The sequence below is a fragment of the Botryllus schlosseri genome, chromosome 15 (genome assembly GCF_051294905.1).
Source record: "Botryllus schlosseri isolate E-star chromosome 15, Bs_hap1, whole genome shotgun sequence".
Lineage (NCBI taxonomy): Eukaryota > Metazoa > Chordata > Ascidiacea > Stolidobranchia > Styelidae > Botryllus > Botryllus schlosseri.
This window is the reverse complement of record NC_137250.1, coordinates 13,791,637-13,814,157: the sequence shown is the minus strand read 5'-3', so window position 1 is coordinate 13,814,157 and position 22,521 is coordinate 13,791,637. Positions and strand designations below refer to the sequence as shown.

General features: G+C 40.7%; 1 protein-coding gene and 1 long non-coding RNA gene across 2 annotated transcripts; both read left to right on the top strand.

Annotated features, from left to right (window-relative positions):
* Positions 1 to 7,128: 7,128 nt before the first annotated feature.
* On the top strand, positions 7,129 to 12,681 carry LOC145456782 (pyrroline-5-carboxylate reductase 1, mitochondrial-like). Its single transcript, XM_080334893.1, has 8 exons — positions 7,129 to 7,307; positions 7,376 to 7,446; positions 7,518 to 7,697; positions 9,506 to 9,590; positions 9,655 to 9,782; positions 10,253 to 10,345; positions 10,408 to 10,571; positions 11,940 to 12,681. Exons 1-8 carry the CDS (start codon positions 7,205 to 7,207, stop codon positions 12,055 to 12,057), a joined length of 942 nt encoding a protein of 313 aa, XP_080191019.1. The 5' UTR covers positions 7,129 to 7,204; the 3' UTR covers positions 12,058 to 12,681.
* A 6,952-nt stretch (positions 12,682 to 19,633) lies between these two features.
* Positions 19,634 to 21,235, top strand: LOC145456783 (uncharacterized). Its single transcript, XR_013920705.1, has 2 exons — positions 19,634 to 19,775; positions 20,945 to 21,235. It is a non-coding gene; the product is annotated as an uncharacterized LOC145456783 (long non-coding RNA).
* Positions 21,236 to 22,521: the final 1,286 nt, after the last annotated feature.

The following is a 22,521-nucleotide window of genomic DNA, read 5'->3' as shown; positions in this document are numbered from 1 at the left end:
ACATATATCTCATTAGAATCGAATTGAAATTGGACATTTTCGAAATTTCGATAATCCGGACACAATTATGGCCCCAGATCGACCCTTGGGACGTCGACTTGAATAATAATTTTGATCTTGATAGAATCGGTCAGACTAGTAGAATCCATTTCAAAACGAATTAGGCTTCGGACTCTACATATATTTCATTAGAATCGAATTGAAATTGGACATTTTTTAAATGGGACGTTGGCTAGAAGGATGATTTTACCACATATTGGTGCTTCTTCTGTTTGAAAGCAACTCCCCCAAAGTTGCAAAAAGTTTCGGAATTCTGAAAAACGCTTCTGCAACTTCGGGTCTTCAACGTTTGGATTGTTCGGTTATTGATGAAAATGAAGTAATCCTAAAGGACGAAATTTTTTACGAACATTGCGAAGTAAGATAAAAACCAGGGGGCACAATCCCTTTTTTTTGTCCGAAGCAAAATCATAATGGACAATTTGAAAACTTCTGAAATTTTTGAGGAAGGATCAAATCATGCCTACGCAAAAAAAATGAATATTATTCTTCCGATTTCGCCGTCAAAATGTTGCATGTTACATTTGTCGGATCGGTGCCACATCAGGTCTCTTGCTCAGATATTTGACTATGGGCAATTGGGCATGCTGAAATGGAAGATATTCAAAACCATGGGAAAGCGCTGCAAAATGCCGGAAATTTCATTTCATCAACGGTTATCTACGAGAGAGTTCCGATTTTCACGACATTTGAAGTACCGATCCCCGAAATTTTATCGGAGGAACAAAGCAAGGAAATTTTTGAGCACGATAGCATTTGCGTAAGCTCGCTAACCAACTCAAATCAGGAGAAGCAACACGTTCGTCACCACGGGCTTTTTGCTATCAAAAATCATGATAGGTTGAAAATGCATTGCTATACAAATCAGATATGGGAATCCAATGACGTATTATCGGTGTGTAAGTAGCAGAGGTGCTCAAAGTAGTCAAGAAAGCTACTCAAGTAGAAGTAGAAGTAGCGACGAAAAAGCTACTCAAGTACGAGTAGAAGTACTTCTTCCATAAGACATCCAAAACTACTTGAAGTAGAATTGACTGACTTTAAAAGTACTCAAGTAAGTAAGTAGTTGTGAAAACGATCCTAATTCGTTCACATGGATTGTAAAAAGGTGAAAATTGAGCTATGCGAAAGGTTACGAGCTTGATTCATATTGAGGCATACCAGGAGGTATCCAATTTTCGATGGCCTAAGCATTCGTCCACATCATTGGAAGAAAATGATAGTATTGATATGGAAATGCGATGCGAATCCTCTGTTTTCTCGAACAGCATGGTATGGCGCCATCCCCCATCTTAGAAGGCCCGTAGTTTAGTCGAAGAGCAATACGGAGAAGTTGTATAGGATTAGTAAACGTTAATAAAAAATATGGTGGACCGTAAAAATGCCATATTGTGTAGCTTTATTTCCGGAAATTAAAGGCATTACTACACTTGCTTTTATACAACATGTTTATGTTATCCAGACAAAAGAACTGATAATAATTATAACTCAAATTATATGATACTGGGAATTGAAAGTGAAACAAAATTACTACTTCTAAAAGCGGAACACGTTTTTCACGCCTTTAGTCCAGAAAGTTTCAAAGGTGGTACGCTAAAACAGCTCTAAAACTAACAAAAAAGTCAGAGTCCCCTTTTCCAGGTTAGGACGCGCCATGGACATGCTAGATTACGATACGACAAGTAAATGCTAGATTGCAAAATAGCGGTTTCAAACGTTATGATGAGCAATATATACTGTGATGAATTATTTCATATGGGCGAAGGGCGACAATGTGGTGTGAACAAAGGGATATCTAGATATCTAGTTCGAGATATCCCTGTGTGAACGGAACCACGCCAACCCGCTAGCTAAGTTACGTTCTTCGATACTTTCGTGAAATCATACTGATGACTCCGTATCCACTGCGCGCAAAGCGCGACGATAATTCTGGGCTTTACTCAACTCTTATGAAAATTAAATGTAGATATTCCGTGAAAACTGCCCCGAAATTCCTCAGGCTATCTTCCTGATTGGAAGATTGAACTACTTCTACTTGACAAACTGAAAATGGCGAAAAGTAAGTAAGTAGATCTCAAAATATTACGAAGTAGAAGTAGCAAAAATCAGATCTACTTGAGTAAGTAACAGAAGTAGAGGAAAACTACTTGAGTGCTTCGAAAAAGTAGAAGTACTTCGTTACTGACCACCTCTGGTAAGTAGCCTACGTCAAGTCGAGACTTTGCTTTCTGAAGACGTTTGCGAATAAATCAAATGCAACCGGCAGAATATATCCACGATCACGGGAATTAACATTCGAGGTAATCAACCCTGGCTTTATTGCAGAAAATTGTGATGTGATGAAATTTTGGAAACCAGATTCCAAAGTCCATTCATATTTTTGACTTGTAATTTTGATTGAAATAATAATCAAACAAACCATGGTAGAAATAAACACAACTATGCAAAGACGCTGAAGAACTTGCAAAGACGCTGAAGAACTCGCTAGGATGTTAATCAACGATGATAATTAGGGCGGTTTTTTTTTACCTAAAAAAAATAAAATTTTGACCTAAAAAATCAAAATTTTGATCTAACGTATGCAAATTAGGTGTTTTCCCACATAATGTTAAAATTGTACCACTTATCTTCATTTCTGGTTGGAACTGACTGTCCTAACGAAGTAGTTTGGCCTGAAATAACGTTTTTGGCTTAGAAACAGGCAACTTTTTACATGAAAAAAAAAACATTTTAACGAAATCTGGCCCTATGAAAAATTCCAGTGGTTACAATATGTATTATGGTAGAAATAATTAAAATATTTTGTAGTACAACGAGAGATACTTTCCTACATTCTTGGGTAGAAAGTGCACGTCCTTACTAAGAAGCTTGCCAAGGACGTTCAACAGCAGGAGTTGTTGGCTGACAACACTCAAGTTGTGCGTACACTGCTGTTGCTGGTGGCACACCGTGTTGCTTCATTCTGACAATGTTGTCTACAATCTACATCACAATTTTTCATCATGCGCTTCTTAATGTAAGAATGATGCGATGCACAAGAAGTCTTTCTTCATTTAGGATATTGCGGTACGTTGACCATAACACCATGTCTACCAATTATTTGTTTTATTTGACCGTTTATGATTCACAATAGGCAGACTATTAGCCGTTTACAACGGTAGGCCTATAAAATAGGCTAAAAGCGGTAAAATATCAAATTATAAGTTCACCGACAGTGCAAAATCTATACTTCAAACAAAATGAAGACGTCAAAAATTTTTTGACTTTATGAAAAATTTTGACAAATTTTGACCTAACGCTACAATTTTGTCAAAATTTAGACAAATATTGACATGTCAAAAAAAAACGCCGTAATGATAATAGATTAATGAATAGAAAAGCCAGAATTTTGAATGTGCCATCTCGTACTTGTTATCATCATTTTGTACATTGTACATTCCTACATTTCGAAAAAATGATAAAATCGGATTTGCTATAGTCTAGTTTTATTGGTCCGTCCGTATCATTGTTGAAAGCATTTTTAATTCTTTCAGTCTTAGCAGCTGTGCACTTACATATATATATATAAAATATGACAGGATAAGAGGACAGATCAGGGCCAAAACTTACACATTCCGAACCCAGGGGTCAAATGGGGGCCCTGCGTGTGTTTCGGGTACCGAAATTTCGAAAATGTCCAATTTCAATTCGATTCTAATGAGATATACGTAGAGTCCGAAGTTCGATTCGTTTTGAAATGGATTCTACTAGTCTAGCCGATTCCATCAATACCAAAATTATTATTCAAGTCGACGTCCCAAGGGTCGATCTGGGGCCATAATTTTGTCCGGATTACCGAAATTTCGAAAATGTCCAATTTCAATTCGATTCTAATGAGATATATGTAAAGTCCGAAGCCTAATTTGTTTTGAAATGGATTCTACTAGTCTAGCCAATTCGATCAATACCAAAATTATTATTCAAGTCGACGTCCCAAGGGTCGAACTGGGGCCATAATTTTGTCCGGATTACCGAAATTTCGAAAATGTCCAATTTCAATTCGATTCTAATGAGATATATGTAAAGTCCGAAGCCTAATTCGTTTTGAAATGGGTTCTACTAGTCTAGCCGATTCGATCAATACCAAAATTATTATTCAAGTCGACGTCCCAAGGGTCGATCTGGGGCCATAATTTTGTCCGGATTACCGAAATTTCGAAAATGTCCAATTTCAATTCGATTCTAATGAGATATATGTAGAGTCCGAAGCCTAATTCGTTTTGAAATGGGTGCTACTAGACTGACCGATTCTATCAAGACCAAAATTATTATTCAAGTCGACGTCCCAAGGGTCGAACTGGGGCCATAATTGTGTCCGGATTACCGAAATTTCGAAAATGTCCAATTTCAATTCGATTCTAATGAGATATATGTAGAGTCCGAAGCCTAATTCGTTTTGAAATGGGTTCTACTAGTCTTGCCAATTTTATCAAGACCAAAATTATTATTCAAGTCGACGTCCCAAGGGTCGATCTGGGGCCATAATTTTGTTCGGATTACCGAAATTTCGAAAATGTCCAATTTCAATTCGATTCTAATGAGATATATGTAGAGTCCGAAGCCTAATTCATTTTGAAATGGATTCTACTACTCTGACCGATGCTATCAAGACCAAAATTATTATTCAAGTCGACGTCCCAAGGGTCGATCTGGGGCCATAATTTTGTCCGGATTACCGAAATTTCGAAAATGTCCAATTTAATTCGATTCTAATGAGATATATGTAGAGTCCGAAGCCTAATTCGTTTTGAAATGGGTTCTACTAGTCTTGCCAATTTTATCAAGACCAAAATTATTATTCAAGTCGACGTCCCAAGGGTCGATCTGGGGCCATAATTGTGTCCGGATTATCGAAATTTCGAAAATGTCCAATTTCAATTCGATTCTAATGAGATATATGTAGAGTCCGGATCCTAAATCTTTTAAAAAAGTTTTCTACTATTCGTCGTGATCATATATTCGGGAAAATGATGATTCTTTGTAGCTGCCGCCGGTGTCAAGCCATTCCCGCACTCTTCGAAATAATTTATAGCCAAGGATTGTCGAAAGACATGGTCTGCTGAGCGTTATCATCGACACATTTCTGGCGATTTCTCTGCAAAATATTCAATCAAACGGCTGCGTAGTAGGTATCTATTCGTCTTCTTAAAATTGTTTTTTCGTCATATTAGCCGGAAATACACCGGAAAACAGTCGTTTACATGCATTTGTCGTTGAATATATCAACAAGAAATAGTATGGCAAGAGGTTCCCGAATATGCCGATGTAATTTCCAAAGCACAAAACGTAATGACACCCGAGTATATTTCCATGATTCACCCGATCACCGATTTTCGCCAAAAATTCTAATAGAATCACAGTGGTGTAATTAGTAATAATGACTGGTTATGGTGGTTGTGGTTGTACGTAAATCAGGTTTTTGCTGTGATTACCGGTTTGCAATTATAAATAATTTCCTCCAGTCATTTCTCTATTCAAGTTACGGTACATACCAGGAACCTGCTCTTAACCCCTGCCATCACCATCAAACAGAGGGTCAAGTGTAGAATACGGCCACCTCGAGAAAGTGATCCCCATGACCATCATCGATCAATGTTGCACATGAACATGTCAAACTCATAGTGCTTCACATGAACACGATCAGAAATTGTGATTTTTTTTGCTTGTGGAGAGACGGATATTAGGGTTGGGGGAGGGGGGATATTAGGGTTGGGGGAGGGGGGATGTTAGGGTTGGGGAGGGGGATATTATGGTTAGGGATACATTAGGGTTGTGGGAAGGGGATATTACGGTTAGGGGTACATTAGGGTCGGGGGATGGGGATATTAGGGTTGGCGCAGGGGAATATTAGGGTTGGGGGAGGGGGGATGTTAGGGTTGGGGGATATTAGGGTTAGGGATACATTAGGGTTGTGGGAAGGGGATATTAGGGTTAGGGGTACATTAGGGTCGGAGGGAAGGGGGATATTAGGGTTGTGGGAAGGGGATATTAGGGTCAGGGATACATTAGGGTTGTGGGAAGGGGATATTACGGTTAGGGGTACATTAGGGTCGGGGGAGGGGGATATTAGGGTTGGCGGAGGGGGATATTAGGGTTGGGGGAGGGGGGATGTTAGGGTTGGGGGATATTAGGGTTAGGGATACATTAGGGTTGTGGGAAGGGGATATTAGGGTTAGGGGTATATTAGGGTCGGGGGATATTAGGGTTAGGGATACATTAGGGTTGTGGGAAGGGGATATTAGGGGTACATTAGGGTCGGGGGAGGGTGGATATTAGGGTTGGCGGAGGGGGACATTAGGGTTGTGGGAGGGTATATTGGGGGTGGCGATATTAGGGTTGGGGGTGAGGGGATATTAGGGTTGGAAGATATATATCCATCACCCAAGCCCTAATACCCCCCTCCGGTAACCTACCCCTCCCACAACCCTAATATCCTTACTCCCACAACCCTAATGTATCCCTACTCCCACAACCCTAATATCCCCCCTCCCACAACCCTAATATCCCCCTCCGGCAACCCTAATATCTCCCCTCCCACAACCATAATATCCCCTTCCCACAACCCTAATGTATCCCTAACCCTAATATCCCTACTCCCACAACCCTAATATCCCCCTCCGGCAACCCTACTATCCCCCCTCCCACAACCCTAATATCCCCCCTCCCACAACCCTAATGTACCCCTAACCCTAATATCCCCTTCTCACAACCCTAATATCTCCCCTCCGGCAACCCTAATATCCCCCCTCCCACAACCCTAATGTACCCCTAACCCTAATGTATCCCTAACCCTAATATCCCTACTCCCACAACCCTAATATCCCCCTCCCACAACCCTAATGTATCCCTACTCCCACAACCCTAATATCCCCCCTCGCTAACCCTAACCCGCCAACCCTAATATCCGTCACGCCACAGGCAAAAAAACAATTTATTTTGACATGTTCATGGGAAGCATTTGTTGGTGTAATGTGAAACACTGATCGGTGATGGTCATGGGGATCACTGGCCGTATTCTACACTTGACCCCAAACAGATACAGAGCAGAGATCGTTTTATTTTATCCATTGTAACTCGCCAGAAACTACTAATCCAGTAAAAAACAATGGCGGGAAACAACTTACTCCTCAAAACTATGAATATGAAAGTGGGATTTATTGGAGCTGGTAACCTGGCTGTTAACATGGTCAAAGGATTTGTTAAATCGGGTAAGAGATTGATGCTGATTTTACATGTTATGTGATTTTCCTGTTACAACTATTACAACATTGCACAGGATCTGTGAAAGCCAGTCAAATCATTACCAGCTCCCCTGAAACGAAGAAGGCAACTGTGAAAGAAATAAAAGTGTGTTGATGCAATTATTCTTAATCCTTTGACCTGGTTGTTCAACATTATATGTTCATCTTTACGTTCAGGAATGCGGCGCCAAGTTCACTCCGGACAACAAAGTAACAATACAAAACAGTGATGTAATAATGCTCGCAGTGAAGCCAAAGCTAATTCCTCATGTCTTGGAAGAGGTTGCCACACATATGAAGGAAGATCAAATTATCTTTTCATTCGCGGCTGGAGTCACGATTGCTTCAATAGAAAGGGTTGGTATTTGATAACTAGTTGCTAGATCTGAAGTTGGCCTACCACTTACAGTATGTTCTTACATTCATGGTTCGGTTTATGATGTCCCACTTTTCCTCATGGTTGATCGATTTTGGGTGTAGCTGATGATTTGTACCAAGACCTAAAGTCAATACTGTCAGGTTGCTCATTAGGGCTCTTCAAAAATGGCTTTTTTTCTCAATTCGTACTGGCTACTTGATAAAATTGTCAGGTTACCTAATTTAAGCCGTCACACAAAATGTGTTTCAATTCCAGCCAGTAACCGCTTTGCTACAGGAGAAGAAAGTTTCTAATATTATAAAAATAAATAATAAAAAATTTGAAAATTTTCTGTTTACCCCATGAAAGTGTTAGGCTGTCTATAGAAACGATGCTCACCAAATTTGGTTCAATTCCAACCAGTGGAAGCGGAGTTATTGCCGTCGAAAAATTTCGATTTGAATAAAATAGTATTTACGGTGAGCACAACTATAATAAATAAACAAAGAATCGGTCACCGTAAATATTATTTTATTCAAATCCAAATTTTTCGACAGCAATAACTCCGCTTCCAATGGTTGGAATCGAACCAAATTTGGTGAGCATCGTTTCTATAGACACCGTAACACTTTCATGGGGTGAAAAGAAAATTTTCAAATTTTTTATTATTTATTTTTATATAATAAATAGAAACTTTCTTCTCCTGTAGCAAAGCAGTTACTGGCTGGAATTGAACCAAATTTTGTGTGTAGGCTTAAATTAGGTAACCTAACAATTTTATCAAGTAGTCAGTACGATTTGAGAAAAAATGTCATTTTTGAAGAGCCCTATTGCTCATACATACAGTAAGCCTACCTTGAAAGTAGAGCTGATTTCACATGTACGGTATTCAAGCAGAACTAATCACAGAAAAGCTCTCAAATAAGCTCTAGAACAGGTCCGTAATATGAGTATTAAAGCTGTTCAAAAATAACCTTTTTTTAAATTTTTCTTACTACTTGATATAACTGTTCGGTTACCTAAAAATACGATTCACACCAATTTTGGTTGGATTTATTTAATAAAAATAAATATAGTATTTTTTCAAATTTTAATGGCTACCCCATGATATTGTTGGATTGTCAGAAAAAACAGTGCACAACAAATTTGTTGTGCATAATTTTTCGGACAACCTAACAATTTGAATAAATTTATATTTATTTTTATTACATAAATCCAAAACTTTTTTCTCTTTTAGCAATTCCTTTATAGGTTGGAATTACACCAAAATTGATGTGCAGCGTTTTTTTAGGTAACCCAACAATTTTATCAAGTAGCCCATACAATTAAAGAAAAAAAAGTAATTTTTGAACAACCCTAATGAGTATTTAAATGTTTAAAAGTATTAGATTGTGTTTGAGTATGTTTGATCTACCTTCACAATTTACTTGACACGGACTAAGTGCTTTCATTTCAAACTACTTTAACTTCTGTTTGAAATGCTTTTGAGTTTTAAAGTTGCTGCAAAAATTCAAGTTCCCTTACGGTTAAATATTATAGGTATATTATAAAGTAGAATTTTCAGTGACATCGTTATAAGTATAATCATTGAGCATTGCGGCACAATCCAACAATATTTGCGACATTGACCGACTGACCAAATCGCAGCCTTGAAAATCCGCATATCATGGACGATATATTATTTAAATCTAATATACAATATCATATTAAAATGTGTCTTCATTTTCTGTACCCCAAAAATTAATATGTGTAATGAATACATAAGTAGGCCGATGTATAACCCACTTCTATGTTTTTCATCTCTTAGAAACTACCGGAATACGCCAAAGTCATGCGCGGGATGACAAACACGTGTGCTGCAGTGAAAGAGGCTGCGACAGTTTATGCTGCTGGTAAGAAGGCCGTTTCAACAATCGATAATAGCTAAGCTACCATTCCATTGCTACTTTTTTCTAGGATCAAATGTTACCGAGGAGGATTCCGACAGAATGGAGGATCTATTCCGGCGTGTCGGGATAATCGAGGAAGTGGAGGAAGCGCATGTGAATGCTGTCACTGGTTTGGGAGGATCCGGCCCGGCCTACGTAAGTGACGGGTCATTATCCTAAATAAAGTTTTTGTTGGGCCGAAATAAAATTCAATACAGGCTAAGAGAGTCTCATCGTCCTAAGGTGGAACTGCGAAATGTGGTATCCAGATTTGAAATTTCAGTTGATGTTTCACGAATGATATGCTCTATCGCTGACCAATTCCGTGTAATATCTATCTAATCATTAAATGTTTATTTGAAGCCACATATATCTGACAATAAAAATGTATTCACTGTATTTTTTTACATGACATTATTGTTTTTAGCTGTAAAAACCAGTTCAAGTTTGGCAACGATATGCTCTATCGCTGACCAATTCCGTGTAATATCTATCTAATCATTAAATGTTTATTTGCAGCCACATTTATGTGACAATAAAAATGTATCCACTTTTTTTTTTACATGACATTGTTGTTTTTAGCTGTAAAAACCTGTTCAAGTTTGGCAACGATATGCTTTTTACAGGCCTATGAAGCCATTGAGGCATTAGCCGATGGTTCTGTGAAAATGGGATTGCCCAGAGGCCTGGCTATGCGACTCGGCGCACAGACTCTAATTGTGAGTTAACTTACAAATAAAACCCCGAAGCATTGCTGTGAAATCCTTTTCTGATAATACAGGGTGCGGGAAGGATGCTTTTGGAAACAGGCAAGCATCCTGGTGAACTGAAGGATGCTATCTGTTCACCCGAGGGGGCGACGATCTATGCGTTGCATTTGTTGGAGAAAGGCGGTTTCAGGAGTTTGCTCATGGATGCGGTAGAGGCGTCTTGTCAACGGACCAAGTGAGTTGGTGGTTTAAAACTAAGGCTGGGCACAATGATTGGAGTACTCGAATCTGAATCGAGCATCAATGTTGATGATTGGAGTCGAGTCGTAAAAGACGATTTTGCGAGTACTGGAATTACTCGCTTCTCACCACTGAAAGAACATTTATCAACAAGATTCTTAGTTACGATACTGCCGAAGCCTTGAAACCTTTGGGTATCGTAGCCTATGAAACATACCGTACAAAGCTACGAAGGTTACTGGACGTAGCACATTTTCGAGTCATGATTAGCCCACAACATTGTCACCAAGTGGAGTGAAATTGGTATGATCGAAAAATACCAAAGTATCTTTTATGAGATGGATATTTGTGGTGGCATAAACGGTACATATTTGAACTTTGACTTATTACATTCTGATGTAATAAGTGTAATAATAATGAGTGATGCTCGATTACTTGACTCGAAGCATATTACGTGATTCAGAATCGAATCACTCAGGTGCTCGATTTTGCCCAGCCCTATTTGAAACTTTAAATATCATGCTGGTGAACGGCACTGTTGTCTCTAATCAACAAATGATGGTGTGATAATACTGAGAGGTGATCACTGGTCAGTAACCACGTACTAAAAGTCATGTTTTCAAATTTCTTCTACTCTAGTTTCTTTTTTGGCAAAACCACTTGTTTTTATACTTTTGATTAGTAATTTAATTGTTACATTTGATTTCATAATGTATGAAGCGGTTTCGGGATATACTTCCATCACCTTTATGAGTGAAAAATTGGCATGACAACTAGGCGAAAGATCCCATGTGTCGCTATAACTGAATACATTTTCGAAAATTGCACCTATTTGTTGTGCAATTATTCATTTTGCACGAGTCGTGAATCGTGATGATGCACGCTGCATTTTTGTAATTGGTCAATGGTCATATATCCGATCAAATGCTAAAAGTGTGCGACGCATCGACCAAATCGATTGTTTGCGTACTTTTGAGATCTCAATTTTCAAATTCTACTAAAAAGTAGTTTTGATAAGCCTTCGAAATTACTACTTCTTTTTAGTACTTGAGTAGCAACAATGACTTCTTTTACCACCCATGGTAATACTCGTGTGTGCTTCGATGCCTCATTAATTCTCAGTCTTTTGAAATTGGATGCATTTTCTGACGTTTAAGTTTTTCTCGAATTTTAGGATTCTTCACAAAATGGGGTCAGCCTCTGCTACCTTCTGACTGCATAACATGCCGTGCTGATATCTTAGATTATCCCAATGTACACCATAAGTCTCTACGTCTCTATATTGTCCGTTACATCCGCATAGGCAAAGCAGTATCCGTGTGTCATCAATCTGGTAGCACACCCGCATGTTTGTTTGTCACAGAGAGTTGGAGGTCGATGGTAACGAGGAACAGACGGATGATGAAGACATAAAAAAAAGAATCCGTGAAGGAATGCACTTGCGTGATATTATTGAAAACGGCTTTTACCGCGGAAAGTAACGTTTCAGCTTTAGTTTGAAAGATGAAGGGCCAGAGGGTGTATTGTAGAATAACACGGAGTTTGGGGCGTATATTATGCGATAAGTAGAGCTGCTGTTATCCAAGAGTTTTGTTGATCCGGACCAATGGAAATTAGATGCTTAGAGATTACATTGTGTTCCTAGAACCTATTAACTCCCAACAGATATTGTATGCTGGATTCATTTCAAGCGGAATGTTGAATCAAGATTGCAACTTGTTTCATGACTATGTCCCTGTTACATTTCCTTTTTAACCGAAAACTGTTCATGATAGATATATTATACAATATACATATGTATATTCCAGGGTGCTCGAACTTCTATTTTATTCTTTGATTTCATTTTCGAAATTTGTTGCTAGCATATGCTATGATGTTTTAGATTCTCTATCATGTGCCTTCCTGAAACTATGTAATGATGATACACACTGCAACTGCTCGGCTATCATATAATAATCCATTTCATTTCACTTGGTTAAGGTGAGTGTCGGTGACAGACATAATACTTGCCAAGGTGAAATATGATTTGCATTGCCATGTGAATTTTATGGTGCAATCATGTTATGTAATCATTAATAGTACAGTTTGTGTGTGCCAAAAAAGAACTGCCTTCATGGGCATTAGTGTAGTAACGTGACTGACGGTCTGTCTAATATACGAGACGTGAGTTCTCAAGCAGCCATGTATTCAGTGACGACCAAGCACCGAAGCACCTGCGATGTCGTCACCCCCTAGTGGCGCCATAGAGCTACCACTACATCTCCCTCCTCGGGGACAAGCACAAATGCTTATAAGCAGCACAAACATATACAATGCAAGCACAGAATGAAGACAATAAACAATCCGAATTGAGGCAGTTAGCGGTACAAAGGTATGAAGCAATTGGCAGGCAAGAGGTGAATGAAGAACACAACATATTTACACACACTACTCCTATAACTACATCAGTACTCCTCGATGTATCTGCGAGGTGCGGTTCTGTTCCGATCCGACCGTCGGACTATCGCCGCCTCATGATGGTCATCACGATCGACACTAGTAGCGCTCGAACTGCTATCTCCTCCCTGATCGGGAAATTTGAAGAATTCAGCTGCCTCACTGGCGGTAATGTCGACGCCTTCTTGCGGGGCATTCTCCGTCTGGTATCTCCGCACCATTCGGCGATTTCTTCTGAAGGTGCCACGCCCAGTTCTGATAACCAACGATCTGGGTTGAGTGTCAGTGTCAAGTTTTTCCACAACACCTTGCGATTTGCAGTCCGGAATCCAGACGCGATCTCCCACCTTGAACTCATCTCCAGGTACTACTCTGTGTCTTTTGTTGTAATCACGAGTAACTCTGCGTCGGTAATCTGCTTCAGCTTTCTTCACGGCGGTTCGGTCGACAGACTTGGGCAGAAGATCGTCTGGATGACACGGTACTCTTGTTCTTAGTTTGCGGCCCATGCTCAATTCTGCTGGCGAGTAGCCGATAGCCAATGGCGTGTTGCGGTATGTGAGTAGCGCCAGATATTCATCGTCACATTTTCGCAGAAGGTTTTTGATGGTCTGAACGGCACGCTCAGCCTCCGAGTTTCCCTGTGGATATCTAGGTGAGGACATGATATGTTCAATTTTCCAGCTTTCGCAAAATGACGCAAAGTCGCGGGAAGAGAACATAGGTGCTCCATCGGTGACCAAAGTCTCGCAGATGCCATGCCTACTGAAAATCTTCTTGAATTTCAGAATCGTCTCTGCTGCGTTAACTGTTTTGGAGACTATGCAAATCTCAATGTCCCTGGAGTAGTAGTCAACGGCAAGCAGGTACATGGAATTCTGATATTGAAAGAAGTCGGCACCAACACGGGACCAGGGTCTCTCTGGGAAGGATGCTGACAGCATCGGTTCAACCTTTTCTCGCTGATGCTCCGTGCACTTCTCGCAATTTCTGACGGTTTCTTCAATGTCCTTAGAAATTCCAGGCCACCAGCATGACTGTGATGCATTGAGTCGGGATTTTGTCACCCCTTGGTGAGCATCATGAAGGTATCTTAAAACGTCTTGTCTCAGCGTACAGGGGATCACCAAGCGATTCCCTTTAAGCAGGAGTCCTTCATAAGTAGATAAACAGGCTCTATCATTCCAGTATGGTCTAAGTGGGCCATGCAGCGTCTCTTTGCATTTCAGCCACCCTGAGGATACATATTGCATCACTGTGCGCAATACGTCATCTTTCTGGAGCTCTGAGCGAATTTCATCCAACCGTTTACAAGACGCAGGAAGGCTGGATGTGACGGCATTGACATAGGCTTCTGTCTCATTATGAAGGCCATCAATATCCTCGAAAGTTGGCAGCGGACAACGAGACAATGCGTCAGCGGTATATAGCAGTTTCCTCGGAACATGAGATATGGTGAAGTTGAACTTCATCAGCCGCATTCGAAATCGTTGCACTCTGAGCGGAAGCTCATCAAGAGTCTTTGTTGACAAAAGTGGAACTAATGGTTGGTGATCAGTCTCCACGCGAAGTTGATGCAAGCCGATCAGGAGTTCCTTCCATCTCTCCATAGACCACGTTATAGCAAGGGCCTCCTTCTCGATTTGAGCGTATCGTCTCTCTGTCTCAGTCAGCGATCTGCTAGCATAAGCGACAGGGCGTAGAGAGTTGTCTACCTGACGTTGCATCAGCACAGCTCCAAGTCCATAACTGCTGGAGTCGGCAGAGATAACAGTTTCCTTATCCGGGCTGTACATAGCAAGAGTCACATCCGAGTACAGCTCTGCCTTAACCTGGTCGAAGGCCAGCTGTTGTTCAGCACCCCAGAGCCACGAAGTGTTTTTCTTCAGTAGATCCCTCAGAGGCTTTGTAAGCTCAGCCAGGTTGGGTGAGAATTTCATGAGTTGATTGGTCATTCCCAGAAACCTTCTCAGTTCCGGGACGTCTGAGGGAGCGGAGAACTTGGCAATCGCCTCAACCTTTTTAGGATCCTTGCCGATGCCATCTTTACCAACAACATGTCCAAGGTATTCCAGTTTAGTCGCTGAAAAGACACATTTGTCTTTATTCAATGTAATTCCCTCATCTCGGAGTCTATCCAGTACAAGTCCGAGGGTGGTATTGTAATCCTGTGGTGAGCTAGCAATTATGATGTCATCCATGTGACATAACACATTGGGGATGCCAGCAAGCACCTGATTCATTTTCCGTTGGTAGACTTCGGGTGCGCTGGCGATACCGTATGGAAGCCTCTTGAATCTGAACCTCCCATCAGGGGTGATGAATGTAGTTAACTTACGACACTCCGGTTCAAGTTCTATTTGATAAAATCCACTATTTGCATCCAGTTTGGTGTAAACAGTTCCTTCGGCAATCTTCCCCAGGGTGCTCTCAACTGTCGGCATAGGGTAGAGTTCCCTATCAACAGAATCATTTAGTTTCGTTAGATCCACACACAGGCGTATTTCAGAGTTTTTCTTTGGTACCACAACGATCGGTGCGCACCAGTCTGTTGGCTCGTTGACAGGCTCAATTATGTCCGCCTTTTGCAATTTATTTAGCTCAGCAGTCAAACTACCAAGCAAAGGAATGGGAACTCTGCGAGGTACTTTCAGGCTAAACGGTTTAGCATTCGCCTTCAGTTTGATAGAGTACTGTCCTTTCATTTTTCCAACTCCTTGAAAGAGTTCAGGGTAAGCTTTCATGACCTCTTCCTTAGACCGAAGCGAGGGAGTTACTGCACAGTCTACTGCACGGATGCTAACTGTACCCGGCACATCTTGCAGGAGTCCGATTTTGAATGCCCCTGGGATACCCAAGAGTAGTTTAGGCGTATCCCGGACAACGTAGACCTTTTCCACAACGGAGTTATCCTCAAACCCGAGCGTCATAGCGACATAGCCAAGGGTGGAAAGTTCCTTATTCCCTGCAGTCATCAAACGTTTGTCGGAGGGTCTGATGGATCCATATTGACGCTTGTATATGTGCAAGGGCATGACTGATACTTGTGCGCCAGTATCAACGCACCATGTAAGCAGGTCAAGGGCAACCTTGAGCTTGACAAACCAGCCAATATCTTCCGCTGGTTCCACCGTGCTAATGGTCAGCCCCTGGTGTGGGATTTCAGGCTCCATGTTAACTGTATCGGTATTGGGAGCACTATCCAAATCTACAGCAGCAATCACGGATCCCACAAAGACTGGTGCGATGGGACTTGAGCGTCCGTCCACATCGTCTTCACCAACAGTATCGGATTCCACGGAGCGTATATTTGTCCGAGCAGAAGCACGGCAGACAGTTTCGAAATGTCCTGTTTTCTCACACACCGAGCAATTGTAATCGGCAGCAGGACAGAAAAATCTACCAAACTGGTGCTTCTTACCACAGTATTTGCATTTTATCAGCGACGTCTTGGCATCCTTTCCATCCTTCTGTCGAGCAGCAGATCCTGTTTTTAGTGGAGGTTTCTTTGTGACTGCATCAATCGTAGCAGATTTATAGGACGCGACACCCTGTTTGACGTATTCGCGTTTATCGATGATCGATTCAACTTTGCTCAGTGTCAAGGTTTTCGGATCCTCGGCAAAGAGTTCTGACAAGGTACCGGTGTCCGTACAACACAGAAGGAGTTTATCCATAATAACTTCCTCAAGACACCTCTGCGGATGATAGCAGCACTTGGCTGCAGCTTCGCGAACACGGAGTGACCATTGCAAAAAAGACTCGTCCTCCTCCCGTTTCAAGAAGAGCCAAAACTTCCTTCGCATTCTGAAGCGATCATCACGAAGCTCAAAGCACGCATCAAATTTCTCAATGACTAGTTTGTAGTCATTTTTATCCTCAGCAGGAATGTCTTGATCATTTTCTCGTCGAGCAGGAAGCCACGTGAGATTCTTGTAAATTGATTTTCCCTCCGGACCAATAAGACTCAGGAGGTGTCCTACCTTGACGCAGTCATCCTTTTGTGATAATTCTGCAGCACAGAGATACGTTTCAAAGTCTTCCTTCCAATCAACCCACGCTTGAGGTGGGTTGGTTCCAGCCAGTGATAATGGCTTCGGGTGCAGTCCTTGCAAGGCAGTATATCCACTAGCCATAATTCTGAGTAGCTAAGTAATTGCTATCAGCTGCTTTTATACTGTTGCCACCATGTAGTAACGTGACTGACGGTCTGTCTAATATACGAGACGTGAGTTCTCAAGCAGCCATGTATTCAGTGACGACCAAGCACCGAAGCACCTGCGATGTCGTCACCCCCTAGTGGCGCCATAGAGCTACCACTACAATTAGTGCCACACAAAAATGGTGGTGTGCCACAGGAGTGGTTATGGTCAGAAATGAAGTACTGCTTTTTTCAAAGTGCTTGAGGGGTTTTGTCTACTTTCGCTACTAATTTGGTTCTAATTATATTACTTCCAGTTTTGCAACTGTCTTTGAAGTCAAGCTGCTTACCTTTTAATGTTGTGGATTTTGTTTAATGGAATTTGCATAGATTCGGTCCATTTTTGTGAATATGTTGTGACATCTGGTCAAAGCTATTTTCTTTTTCAACTAGTTCTAGAATGCCTAGTCATGGTTTTAACGAAGTCGCGAGGTATTTCCAATTACCAGCGAGTCAAGTCCGATTCACAGTATTGAGACTAGAGTCCAAGTCATGTGCAACTCGCTTTCTTACCACTCCAGGGTGATATCAAATGCCTCGCATTATAGAAAGTGACTATGGAACGGAAACTCCCGTTTTCCCATTGTTAGGTCACGCATGACTGAATCTAGCGGATTCGGACAACCGAGCAATCGCAACGAACGTTGGAGGCGTGAGTTATTCCAGTTCCGAGGTAATTTCGGGCAGGTGTAAAGGGTACGGACGGTAATGAGATGGAGACAGCCAAGGAGTCGTGGTTCATATATGTCCTGTGAATGGGATCAGTGTTTTTGTAACCAATACTTATCGACAGAGGACAGTGTTTATTGCAACTCTGGAGTTTCCGATCGACATTATTAATGTACTTGATATTTTCGTATATTATTTTATTTAAAAATTCATATCACTATAACAGCCAGGGTAAGTCAAAGCTTTTATCTGATAGCAGAAAGTGTAATCTTGACTACAAAAGGATGTCAACAACGGATGCGATGTTGAGTGTGCCTGAGACAATTTTAGTTGAAATTGAGACTGATAGTTTGGATATAGATTATTCCGCTGAAGAATATCAGAAGTTCAGGGATTTATCATTGGCAGCATCGGAACCCGATTCTCACAGTATTGATTTGTCACTTTTATCACACTATGGAGCTACTTTGATTACAGACTGGCAGGAAAGATTTAAAACAACTGGAAATTTAGAGGCCATTATGGAGCAGTATTCTGATTTGATGGAGGGTAGCAGAATTTTCAAGTGTTTTTCTGAGCCGGTTCCCGAAATTGCAGATGCTGCATTACATTTGCTAGAAATAATTGATATTATTGTTGCATCGAGGCCTGTTGACCATGTCGCACATGCCAGCATTTCAGCAAGAGAGGCAGATATCATCGAGTTTATTGGAGGTTTTGTTTTGCGGCGTGTGAAAACCCGTTTTCTCAGATCACCTCAACTTCATGACATTATATCGAACTTGGAATCAGACTCTCCACAGTTCACTTTGATACCACTGCTGGAGAATATCAAACTCATTTATCCGTCTATGGAAGTACAATCTTTTTTTCAAAACATATTTGTAGAGGCTAGTAGGGAGTTTTCCAAGCCTGCTGCGGAAATCAATGTAGAGCACTTGAAAAAGCATATTTCTTCATCTAGATTTTTTTACAATTTTGTCGATTACCTTGCTGACTCCGGCCCGTTTCCCTCTGAAAGCGTGAAAGAGGTAGTATTTGTAATGACTCTGCTCTACATAAAGACACTGGCATATAGTTTCTCAAGGAAATTGATTGATAAGCTGAGAAAATTCAAATCTAGTACCACAGCAGGCAGCGGCTCTCGTAGTCTCAGAACTGATTTGAAAAAATAAACCAATTCATTAAGAGGTCATAGTTAAGTGACATAATTAGATACTTGATGCGTGAACTCTGACTAGGTGAGAGTAGAGTAGCAGAAATGCAATCTGTGTATTTATTTGATGCAATTCCAATCAATTTTTCATGCGTTTTTGCAGGGGTTCCTCATTCAATTCCGTCCATGCATTTTTATCACCAAATGTTGTGTTGCCGCCTTTCAATTTCTTGATTCCTTTTCTTACAGTTAGATGTTGGATGGCATAGGCAGCTTGATTGATGTCTGGATTGGAACAACGCGCCCCATGTTGTCGCTGTTTATTGGATATAAGAATTCTAAAAGATAGGAGAGAACGGAGCTTACAATATATTCTCACCACATTTCCGAAAAAGGCCTCCAATACATCCTGTGAGAATGAATGAAGTCCGACATAATTTAAATACTTTCCATCAAGCAAACGCCTACAAAGGCACGCAAAATTACGTGACGTGAAGCAAAGCCCTTCAAGGGTTGGCATTGCTACCAGTTTCTTGCAGTCTCCTGAAAGACTATCCTGAACATACAATTATATAAGTGAACTTTCATGCAATCTGTTGCATCCCACTTACATGCCACTGCGCAAGGCTGTCAGCAAATGTCTCAAGCCAAGAGATGCGTTCATCATCCAGATTTTTGATTGGATTTTTTGAAGAGCAGTCTACAATTGAAAACCATCTACAAAGATGAAATATCAGGTATACTACATATCATATGTCATAAGTTTATAGGACATACTTGGCGAAATTAAGTATGTAATCCGCCGTGCCCTCTGCTCTTGGTACCTTACTCAACACTTTACCAACCCGCTCATTTAAAACAGCACGAGCCAAACCAACATTCATCTGTTTGACAAGCAGAAATGATAATTTACTGACACTGATCGATAATGTCACAGTTACCTTGCTATATGGCGTCAGTTCAACGTGTGCTTTTTTCAGCAAGCTTTCACTCAGCATTGAATGAGATTCGCGCTTGTACAGATCTGAAATATCCGTCCAGACAATCGGACGACCTTGAACATCTATCATTTCCTTTGAACCATTCTTTCGTGAATTATATAAGGAATTACGAGCAGTCTTAACCATGAAAAGCAACAATTAAACACTATGTGTAGAGTAAATTTTACCTAAATTACCTTCAGCAAATGAGGGGGGTCTGACAGCAAGGCAATCGGTCGATGAACAGCTAGCGGATTATGTGCCATAAGATTGCTTCGCATAGTGATTTTGTGACCTTGACTAATGATGCGAAACATCTTTCTGTTCGTTGGATGTCCATCACATATCAAAGCATGAACTTGTAGCCCGGCCTTTTCACATGCAATGATGTTCTTCCAAACCAATGAGGCAAGTCGTCCTGCTGTCATAGACCGTGTGGCGTACCATGCTATTGGCACAGAAACCTTTCTGGTTACGGTCCTTCCGTAAAATACTTTCAAATAAAATATATATTTATATTGGCCCCCATGTTTTTATTAATGCTATACAAGCCATAAATCCTTACCTAAAATGTTACTGGCTAGCTCATTCCTTTTATTTTCTTCTGTCACTGACATAGGATCAACGAGCCCCACCAGTTTGCCTTCTCGCAAGACAAGATTCTCTTTAACTGTTCATTGAATATTTGTCATATATTATTAATATATCTACAATTCTTAGCCAATTAATACAGTTACTAAGCTTTACTTTTCATCTCGTCCAAACATATAAAGCCGGTCATGTTTTCCCCCTCTTCTTTTCTGACTGCAATTTGCTCCAGTGCTAATTTATTTATGCCTGGACTAGGTGGGATACAGTTTCTGTGAACAATAGAAGTATGCAATTCTCTATATAATATGATGATCTGCTTTTTTATCTACCTGTAGGAGCGAATGGTGCGGTTGCTCGGCAATTGGAGAACATTGCTGCTTCTAATGTGTGCATAGGCTGCTGGGGATCTCGAGTACAACTCAATGCACCATCTCAGAATGTCAGGATGATAGCGGCGACCATTACCTGACCTCTGGGAATTGATCATGTCATCAAGAAATAATTGATGCAAGAACTCATTCATGTTGCCTTTTTCAGTATCAACCATCGCCTATAAATTAACCTTATTAGTTGCATGTTGCTGCCAGTTATGTGTGTGGTCTGCAATAAATACCTGAACCGTCAAATGTACCTGCTCATCCACCTCTACCGTTTCGTCCAAGCTATTTTGGTTATTCGCCTTGATGTATGCTGAGCAACCATCACAAATCTCCAGCGAATCAACTAGAATGTGGGTAATCAAGGTCACAGAGCTCAGTTACACTGACCTGTCCAACGCAGATTTGTACCTAAAATACGGCATGTCGCGCAGCGATGAATCACAGACACTTTTAGTTCGTGACTACCCATTCTTCCGACTACAGGGTGAGATTTGGTGTCCTGAAATTCTGATCCGACTCCAGAACATACATTTAGTTTCTCCAATTGCTCTAAATATGTCGTATTTCAACATCGTTATCTCAGTTACTTCAGTGAATTTTCGCAACCTACTGATGACATCATGTAGTTCTATGTAACATATATCCATCTCAAAAAATTGTTTCAAATCCACTGCCCAGCCAAAGCAGTGAAGTTGGTTGTTCCCTGATTGCAGGTCAATGCTTATCCTGAACAAATAATACTTCATAATTGCAGTAATTTTTCAATCTATTTCAGGCTACTTACACGGACACTTATTAATTTTTTCGCTACCTGACGGACTATTACACCAATGACTAACAAATTCACCTCAATCTTGGTGCCAGACCAGAGTCTTCATCATCTTCATACTGTCCAATCAACCTGCCCTTTTTTTGGTAAAACACCCAATATTCTAAATGATCAAATGTTAGCCATTCACTTGCACATTATATGTATATCCTACGGACACCACCTGACTGTACTTGTATCTTCATTGCTGCCTTGTGAAGTTTTTCAAAGGTTCTGTAAACCTGTTTTGGAGGTAATTGTTTCCTCTTGCTAGGGGGGTTGCGATGTGGACTCCTGAACACACTAGTCAAATTTTTCGGGAGATTTTCAGTTGGCAGCGCTCCGATCCTGAGCATTTTCCTGGACTTTTTGATTATAATGTCACTTTGACTGAAATGTTGCTCGCAGATTGCCATCCTACATGAAGGAAAACAACTACTGAACAATAACCCCTTCTGGTAACCATGCTATCAGACTCACATTTCTCTACAAAGCTTGTCTGCAATGATTTTCTTTGTCTCACCCCTAACTGAGTACACAAACTTGTGCAGCATTTCTCTGTGGTGTTTTTCTTCCTCACTGGCTGCAAATTCAGGGCGAAGCACAGTAAAAAGACCAATTCGATTTTTAGATGGCTTTCGAAAGTTGCACTCAGGAACACAACAATTTGATGGAGCCATGTTTGCAAAATCTAATCTTTGAAATACAAAATGATAATAATGTT

What these genes read in the sequence shown, in the direction of transcription:
- LOC145456782 (XM_080334893.1), top strand. Translation starts at nt 7,205, where the DNA reads ATGGCGGGAAACAACTTACTCCTCAAAACTATGAATATGAAAGTGGGA. An exon ending in CAAAGGATTTGTTAAATCGG is followed by an intron (nt 7,308 to 7,375) that starts GTAAGAGATTGA and finishes AACATTGCACAG; the next exon opens with GATCTGTGAAAGCCAGTCAA. An exon ending in GCGTCTTGTCAACGGACCAA is followed by an intron (nt 10,572 to 11,939) that starts GTGAGTTGGTGG and finishes TGTTTGTCACAG; the next exon opens with AGAGTTGGAGGTCGATGGTA.